Source organism: Perca fluviatilis, chromosome 14 (genome assembly GCF_010015445.1).
Source record: "Perca fluviatilis chromosome 14, GENO_Pfluv_1.0, whole genome shotgun sequence".
In the NCBI taxonomy this organism is placed as follows: domain Eukaryota; kingdom Metazoa; phylum Chordata; class Actinopteri; order Perciformes; family Percidae; genus Perca; species Perca fluviatilis.
In genome coordinates, this window is record NC_053125.1 from 2,202,173 (window position 1) to 2,211,643 (window position 9,471).

The 9,471-nt window shown below is 47.1% G+C and overlaps 1 protein-coding gene across 1 annotated transcript; it reads left to right on the top strand.

Annotated features, from left to right (window-relative positions):
* The first annotated feature begins 8,035 nt into the window (after positions 1-8,035).
* Positions 8,036-8,387, top strand: LOC120572444 (chromo domain-containing protein cec-1-like). The gene has a single exon (XM_039821755.1). It carries the CDS (start codon positions 8,054-8,056, stop codon positions 8,354-8,356), a length of 303 nt encoding a protein of 100 aa, XP_039677689.1. The 5' UTR covers positions 8,036-8,053; the 3' UTR covers positions 8,357-8,387.
* Positions 8,388-9,471: the final 1,084 nt, after the last annotated feature.

A 9,471-nucleotide genomic window follows, 5' to 3' on the forward strand; every position in this document is an offset into this window, starting at 1 on the left:
CCCTTTTCAGTAGCTTACTAGCCTGGGTAAACCCTGATGAACTTCCGGCAAATTTGAGATTTGCTCTGCAAGTCAGTCTGGCGAAGAGCCCATTCAAACCCATTTCCAATGTCCCCAAAATTGAGGCACCAATCACAACCGCTGAGGCGGGCTTTACACCAATCACAACCGCTGACAGGGCTTTACACCAATCACAACTGTTGAGGCGGGCTTTACGCGACGACAATAGCGCAGCGACGGCAAGCAGCTTTTTGTTTACATTCAACATGACGGCTACCGAAGCCGTGCTTCAAATGCCGGCCTTGACCGGCGACCGGCAGGTCAGTCTGACATATGCCTAGTTCTCAAGGACGCACGCACACACGGACGCCAGAGCACAGTCTCTTTTTCCTTTCTCTCAACTTCTCCGCCGTGTTTCATGCGTAACCGCTCGTGGTGTGAAGCGCGTGTCCGCGCTATTCTCGCACATGTAGGGAACCTCGTGAATTAACCTGCAACATGTCAGCTGTTTAGAAATTCTTCAGCGTGTGTGCAGAAGATAACAAGTTTGCAATATGCTACACCTGCAAGGAAAAAGTAGGGCGTGGAGGGACGACACTAAAATCAAATTTTTTTAGTTGGATATTGGATGTGAAAAGCGTCACCCGGATCGTTGGTCTGATTGGTTGAAGGACTCTCCAATTGCGCATTTGAGTGGCGTCCGTTGGTGACGCCCCTTTGGAAATGAACCTTTCCCAGACCCACTCTCAGTTGCAACTGAGAAGGGTCTGGTGTCAACCAGGCTAGTAGCTTAGCTCAAGACTTTCAGACTCTTAATCAAGCCAGGACTATATGGGATCCACAGTGTAAAAACAAAGGGCTCCTAGGTGGCCATCTGAACATACGCAGTATGGCCCCTAAGAGGGAACAATTGGAGCATCTTCTCATTAAATCAAATGTAGATTTCATGGGACTTTCAGAAACTTGGCTTAAACCCACTTCCCCACTAGCAGTGGTATCATTACAAGGCTACAATGTCTTTCGAAAGGATAGGCATCAAGGAAAGGGGGGAGGGGTGTTACTGTATATGAAGGACTCTCTAAAATGTACACAAATAATTTGGCCTAATGAAATCACAATTGAATGTGTTGGAGTTAAAGTGTCACTCTCAGCAGAAATGTCATTTACTGTTTTATGTCTTTATTGACCGCCTTCAGCAAAAGTAGATTTTTATGATCAATTTAAGACACTTCTGGGTTGTTGTGACTTTAATAATGAGGTTATTCTAATGGGAGACTTAAATGTAAATTGGGACAACAAAAGTGACAGAAAGAAACTGAAAGAAATTACAGATAATTCTGGATTAACACAAATGATCAGTGATCGCATTAGAATAAGAAATTGCTCTAAAACTCTAATAGACCTGGTGTTCTCTAACAAAATGTCACGTTCCGCTCCTGTGTCACGCTTGTGTTTTGTTTTTTGTTTCAGGTCATGTTCACATTTCTGTTTTATTGTGAAGGTTCCCTGTTGTTTCTTGTGTTTTCTGTTTACTTCCTGTTGTCAGTGATTGTTCATCCCCGCCCTAATGTTCTGCACCTGTGTCTCATTATCCTTTCTGTTTAGTGTATTTAAGTTCAGTCTTCCCCTTACCCCAGTGCGAGATTGTCTGCTTCCCCTGAGTACAGCCTTCGAGCGTTATTCCCTAGTGTCCTTATTGTTTTGTGTATTCCTTGGATTTCGACTTTTGCCTGTGTTTGGATTTACCCTTTTGCCTGCCACTTTTGGATACCTTTGCCTGTGAGTTTTGTCTGACTTTTGCAATAAACATTTTGCAACTGCGTACCTGAGTTGTGCATTGTGGGTCCATATGCTTGTGTGCCTGATAGTACAATCTCGCCACAACATGGACTCCGCCAACTCCGACGAGGTACAGAACGCGCTACGAGCCCAAGGACAGCGGATTCATCAGTTTGAGGAAGTGCTGTCTGCTATTCAACGGGAGTTGAGTGGGATGGCAGAGCGTCAGCAGGGCTTCCAGCGGGCCGTTGGCGATCAGGTTTCCCTTCTGTCAACACAGTTCCAGGCTATCCAGTCTGTGTCCACGCCGACCGTCGCTCAAGGCTCCTTGGCCCCGGTTCCTGCCACTGGACCCTCGAGAGGTGTGGATCCTGCTGCTCCGCCCGTCCAGACATCTGCCGGTTCTCCTGCCATGCCTCACCTGTCTCGTCCCGAGCGTTTCTCCGGTGAGTCTGGTGACTGTCGAGCATTCCTGACGCAGTGTGGTTTACACTTTGAGCTCCAGTCAGTCCATTATCCTACGGACAGAACTAAAATAGCCTACCTGATTTCTCATCTGACTGGACGGGCTGAGGCGTGGGCTACGGCTGAGTGGGCAAGGAATTCACCTCTGTGTAACTCGTTTGCTCTCTTTTCTAAGACTTTTACCCAGATATTCCAGCACGTTACTCCGGGTAGAGAGGCGGCATCTTCGTCAGGGTCGGCGGAGAGTGGCTGATTACGCCATTGAATTCCGCACGGTGGCGGCAGAGAGCGGTTGGAATCAGACTGCTCTTATGGATGCTTTTCTGTGTGGTTTGTCCAGCGCGCTGAAAGATCACCTGGCCGCATTAGATCTTCCTGAGGACCTCGACGCTCTCATCGCGCTGGCCATAAAGAACGGTTGTTTGAACGTGAGAAAGAGAGAGGTGACGTCAAGACTTCATCACGGAATTACAACAGGGGGTTCTTTCCGAGTGGGCGTGGCATGCCCTCATCGCCTCCTCAACCTGTGGGTTCACCGTCGCAGGCTGCAAGGGGGGAGGAGCCTATGCAGCTGGGCAGAGCACGCCTCTCTCCCGAGGAGAGATGGAGGAGGATCAAGGACGGCGTCTGCATCTACTGTGGACAGCGTGGCCATTTCATTGGACGGTGTCCAGTAAAAGCCCCTCTCGCCCCTTATTTACTGTGACTGTTGCCTCCACGGAGATCTCCAGGCCCCTGAAGATTATGGTGGATTCTGGGGCTGACGTCAGTCTCATGGCTATTTCTTTGGCTAGAGAATTGAGACTGAGGTCTATTCCGATTCCTGTTCCGCTGAGTGCTACTGCATTGGATGGTCGGTTTCTATGGCAGGTAACTCATCGAACCTCTCCTGTCACTCTGAGTTTTCCTGACCATCATACAGAGACTATGACATTTTTCCTGGTTAACTCCTCTCTCCCTCCAGTTATTCTTGGATTTCCCTGGCTCCGTGAACACAACCCTCTTATTGACTGGACCATGGGGGTTGTCACGGGATGGGGGGTGGATTGTTCCAGCAAGTGCTTCCACTCCAGACCGGCTGGGGGCTCGGAGGGGGTCGTTCCCTCACCCTCCCTGGGTGGGGTGTCTATGGCTCCGGTTTCTACCCCGATTGACCCTGAACCTTCCGTTATTCCTGCCGTAAACCCGGAGGTTACGGTGACGGAGAGGGTTCCTGACCTGTCATCTGTACCGTCCTGTTACATGGATATAGGGGAGGTGTTCAACAAATCCAGAGCCACTGCCTTGCCCCCTCATCGGCCTTATGACTGTCCTATTGACCTGTTGCCTGGGACCGCACCTCCCAAGGGACGTCTGTACTCTCTGTCCTCGCCTGAGATTCGGGCGATGAAGGATTATATTGATTCAGCTTTGGAGGCTGGTATCATACGACCCTCGTCTTCACCGGCCGGAGCTGGATTCTTCTTCGTGGGGAAGAAGGACGGGTCATTGCGACCCTGTATCGACTACCGTGGACTCAATGACTTCAGCGTGAAAAACAGGTACCCCCTCCCGTTACTCTCCTCCGCTTTTGAACTGTTGCAAGACGCTACTGTGTTTACCAAGCTTGACTTAAGAAACGCATATCATCTGGTGAGGATTAGGGAGGGGGATGAATGGAAGACTGCCTTTAACACTCCTACTGGACATTATGAGTATTTGGTTATGCCTTTTGGTTTGACCAATGTATGGGCTGAAATATGTGCCACCAGAAACTGAATTTGAATCATTTATATTTGAATTTGAATTGCTAAACTTAAATAATTGCATGGAAAACCTGAATTTGAATCACATCATTTGAAATTGTATTTTTTAATTTGAATCATTTCATTGAAAAACTGAATCTGAATAGTATAATTTGAAATTGAATTCATTCGTTTGTAACTGAATTCCAATAAAATTTGATCTTCACTGAAAATTCAACTCTCTATATATCCTCACATTCAGTTCTCACTATTCAGATTCAGATCATGAAATTCAATTTCAAGTTACTGAGACAGACATCCGGGTTACTTGGAGGATGAAGGAAGAGCAATCGGAGGCAGATCGATAGGTAGAGTTCAGTGGCGCGAATACACAGGACTCCTCTTCGGGCCAGCACAAACGTTTTGGAGCACAGCCTCGCCCGACCCGAGACTCATAGATAATATAATCTACCTGTTCACAATGTTGAAAATGTAATGCATGGTGTTAGTAGGCCTAGGTTTATTAGTCACATTCTTCCACTTAAGTAAACTTAAAATGAACTATCGCTACTTACCTTAGCCTAGCCTACTGCATGCAAAGTAGTGTGACTATCCATATTTTAAAACATGTTAATTAATTTAAACATTTGAATTGCATTGGTTTACTTTGTACATCAGCAAGCCTGCAATACAATGTGATGTAAGAGCCAGTCCCCTGAGTTTATACAAGATGTTTCCACATTAAAACGAGTCTATTTTTAATCAACTCTAATATCTGATCGTTTGTCTCTTTCCTTAGAGCGTTTATATACATATTAAAGTTAGTTTTGTTTGTGATTTAAAAGTGTAGCTTTATCATCATGTGCAGGAACAAACAAAACAAAGAGACTAATTAATGTGTTTATAAAAGAATATTTATTATAATCAGTTCACAGATCTGAGTCCAAACAGAAACTGCACCCTTCTGAACTAAGAGGTTCTGCTTCAAAGTGAAGTTTAAACAGACTGAAATGTCCAGGCACTCCTATTTATTCATTCATTTCTGCATGTAGTTATTTATTTAACGAGACTTAAAATCATGTCCACAGTCCGAGTCCCGCCAGACTCCCTTTAGGAAACCTGTAATTTAAACTTCAGCAGGCTTCGACAGTCCCTCCGCTGAGTCCTGGTTCTAGTTCTCCGGGCTTCCCTTCCCTCCAGCTGTCCCAGCAGTACGCGCGGCCTCCAGCAGCGTGGTGTCGGTTTTGGCTTCCAGGAAGCGGGCAGTGAGCTCCGCAAACGGACTCTGCGCCCCGCCTTTAGCTTCTCTCCGACGCCCGGCCCCAATAGCAGTGGAACTTCCAGCCGAAATCTACATACAGGTCGTCCTGGACTACGTGGAAGATCCTGCCGATCACCACTCTGTCTTTGGCCGGTCCGATCTGGATCAGCGGGGACCGCGCGCAGCGGCGACGCAGGCGGTGTTCCTGCCCGGGAAAGAGACGCTGCGGCCGGGCCCGCGGAACTCACCACCTCCCGCTGCCGCCGGAGCTCAGATTGCAGGTCCAAGGCGCCATATATATCATAAAACACGTTCTCACCTGTGAACTTTTATCCCTTGCTGTTTGTTTTTTGTCATTTCTTTCGTTCCAACATCCATAAACCGTTTGGCATCTTTAGTGCTAATCCTGCGCCACTCTACTGAACTCTACCTATCGATCTGCGCTCGATTGCTCTTCCTTCATCCTCCAAGTACACGTATGTCTGTCTCAGTAACTTGAAATTGAATTTCATGATCTGAATCTGAATAGTGAGAACTGAATGTGAGGATATATAGAGAGTTGAATTTTCAGTGAAGATCAAATTTTATTGGAATTCAGTTACAAACGAATGAATTCAATTTCAAATTATACTATTCAGATTCAGTTTTTCAATGCAATGATTCAAATTAAACAATACAATTTCAAATTATGTGATTCAAATTCAGTTTTTCAATGCAATTATTCAAGTTTAGCAATTCAAATTCAAATATAAATGATTCAAATTCAGTTTCTGGTGGCACATATTTCAGCCCCTACCAATGCCCCTGCTGTTTTTCAAGCTTTTGTCAATGATGTTCTTCGAGATATGCTAAATGTCTTTGTGTTTGTGTATCTTGATGACATTCTGATTTTTTCACGTAACCTTGCAGAACATATTAACCATGTCCGTGCCGTTCTACAGAAACTGCTGATCAATGACCTGTTTGTCAAGGCGGAGAAATGTGAGTTTCATGTTCCCAAGGTTTCTTTTCTGGGTTATGTGGTGGCCGAGGGGGTGATGAGCATGGATCCAGAGAAGGTCAAAGCTGTCAAAGAGTGGCCTGTCCCCACTAACCGCAAGGAGGTTCAACGGTTTCTGGGGTTTTGCTAATTTCTATCGGAAGTTTATCAGAAATTTCAGTTCGGTAGCTGCACCATTGCATAAACTGACCTCTTCCAAGTCCAGATACAGGTGGACCCCTCAAGCAGACTCTGCCTTTCGGGTCCTGAAGGAACGTTTTGGTCGGCTCCTTACCATGCCTGATCCCGGCGACAGTTTGTGGTGGAGGTGGACACGCCTCCAATGTTGGGCTGGGTGCTATCCTGTCTCAACGCCTTGCCTCGGATGGTAAGCTTCACCCCTGTGCTTTTCTCTCCCGGAGATTGTCACCGGCTGAAAGGAACTATGATGTTGGCAATCGGGAGTTGCTGGCGGTGAAAGTGGCGTTGGAGGAGTGGAGACACTGGCTGGAGGGGGCGGAGCATCCATTCTTGGTGTGGACAGACCACAAGAACCTGGAGTATCTGCGATCTGCGAGACGCCTGAACTCCCGTCAAGCCAGGTGGGCTCTGTTTTTCAATCGTTTCAACTTCTCCCTGTCATATCGTCCCGGTTCCAAGAATGCCAAACCCGATGCTTTGTCTCGACTGTTTGATACTGACTCTCTCCCTAAATCAGACGAGACCATTCTTCCTGGTTCCTGTGTCATTGGTGCTGTGTCATGGGAGGTGGAGGAGCGAGTGAAACGTGCTACCGTTGACTTACCTGTCCCGGTCGGCTGTCCGCCGGACCGATTATTTGTCCCTCCCGAGCTCAGGTCTCAGGTCGTCCATTGGGCCCACACCAGTTTGCTGTCGTGTCACCCAGGAGTGAGAAGGACCGTGTTTGTGGTGCGACAACGGTTCTGGTGGCCCGGGGTCGTGGCATCTGTCAAGGAGTATGTGGCGGCCTGCCCTGTGTGTGCCCGACACAAGTCTTCGCATCGACCCTCTGCTGGATTACTTCACCCTCTTCCAGTGCCCTCTCGACCTTGGTCGGACATATCTCTGGATTTCGTCACAGGTTTGCCCCTTTCTGAGGGAAATACTACTATCCTCACCATTGTTGACAGATTTTCCAAAATGGTTCATTTTGTTCCATTGCCCAAGTTGCCCTCCGCTACGGAATTGGCGGAGGTTATGCTTTCCAATGTGTTCAGGCTTCATGGACTTCCCAAGGACGTGGTGTCAGATCGGGGACCCCAGTTCATCTCTCGCTTCTGGAGGGCGTTCTGCAATATCCTGGGGGCTACCGTTAGTTTGTCCTCGGGATATCACCCCCAATCTAATGGCCAGTCGGAGCGCCTAAATCAGGAGTTGGAGGTGGGGTTAAGATGTTTGACCGCCAGGAATCCTGCTAGCTGGAGCAAACAGCTGATTTGGGTGGAGTACGCCCACAACACACTGCCCTGCTCCTCGACCGGCCTTTCTCCGTTCCAGTGTGTTTACGGTTACCAGCCTCCGCTCTTTGCTGATCTGGAGCGGGAGGTTGGAGTTCCATCTGCCCAGGCCTTGGTTCGCCGTTGTCGGAGGACGTGGACCTGGGCGCGACGGGTTCTGCTCCACAAGTCCTCCATGTACAAGAGAGCTGCTGATCGTCGTTGATCCCGAGCTCCTGTCTACGCAGAAGGCCAGAACGTTTGGCTGAGTACCCGGGACCTTCCTCTTCGGGTGGAGAGCCGTAAGTTGGCCCCTCGCTTTGTAGGACCGTTCCCTGTCAAAAAGGTTATTAATCCTGTTGCTGTGAAATTTAAGCTCCCCAGGTCCATGCGTGTGCACCCCACGTTCCACGTAAGTCGTGTGAAGCCAGTCCTGGAAAGCCCGCTGGTGCCTGCGACCCCCGCTCCCCCTCCTCCGCGCATGATTGATGGCGGCCCTGCTTACACCGTGAAGAGGCTTCTGGCTGTCAGGAGACGTGGCAGGGGTCGTCAGTTTCTCGTGGACTGGGAGGGGTATGGCCCTGAAGAGAGGTCTTGGGTGTCAGCCAGTAACATACTGGACCCTGATCTCATTCGTGACTTTTACCGGTTGCACCCGGAGGTTCCTGGGCCGTCCGGTGTCGGCCTTTGAGGGGGGGGTACTGTCACGTTCCGCTCCTGTGTCACGCTTGTGTTTTGTTTTTTGTTTCAGGTCATGTTCACATTTCTGTTTTATTGTGAAGGTTCCCTGTTGTTTCTTGTGTTTTCTGTTTACTTCCTGTTGTCAGTGATTGTTCATCCCCGCCCTAATGTTCTGCACCTGTGTCTCATTATCCTTTCTGTTTAGTGTATTTAAGTTCAGTCTTCCCCTTACCCCAGTGCGAGATTATCTGCTTCCCCTGAGTACAGCCTTCGAGCGTTATTCCCTAGTGTCCTTATCGTTTTGTGTATTCCTTGGATTTCGACTTTTGCCTGTGTTTGGATTTACCCTTTTGCCTGCCACTTTTGGATACCTTTGCCTGTGAGTTTTGTCTGACTTTTGCAATAAACATTTTGCAACTGCGTACCTGAGTTGTGCATTGTGGGTCCATACGCTTGTGTGCCTGATACAAAATAGATAGAATGATAAAAACATACAATTTCTGGACTGGCTTGTGTGACCACAATGCCATATTCTTTTATAGAAAGTTGACTAAAAAACGATTGAAAAGTGTTAGTAAAAGCAGTAATTTACATTTATTCCAAAGAGCCAAGAACAATGTTTAACTGAGGTTCTAAATAGTCTTGATTGGTCTAGCATACTATCTTGTGATGATACTAACAAATGTTGTGATCTACTATACTCCTCTATTAAAGGGGTTCTGTCTCAGTTTCAGAAAGTGGATCATTTAAAGAAACGAGTTTATTCCTTGCTTTGGATCAATAGTGAGTGTAAACAGCTTATGACTCTCAGAGACAAATTACTTAAAAAATCATTACAATCTGGATTAATTACTGATCGATTAAATTTTGTATCCGCAAGGAATAAAGTCACACAAACTTTGAGAATGGCAAAAGCTAATTTTTTCATGACTGTAATTAATGGTGCCAAAGGAAATTGTAAGCTAATTTGGGAAAATATAAAAACATATACAAACTTCTTGGTAAAAGTAAGCACAATGCTGATAAAGACCTTGAACTCAAATTTACCAATGAATTGGTATCAGAGCCTCTCAGCCTAGCAACTAAATTGAATATTAGTTGAGTTGAGTATTTTCAAAGTACCAT

Excerpts from the sequence above, each read along its gene's own strand:
- LOC120572444 (XM_039821755.1), top strand. The coding sequence starts at position 8,054 with ATGCGTGTGCACCCCACGTTCCACGTAAGTCGTGTGAAGCCAGTCCTG.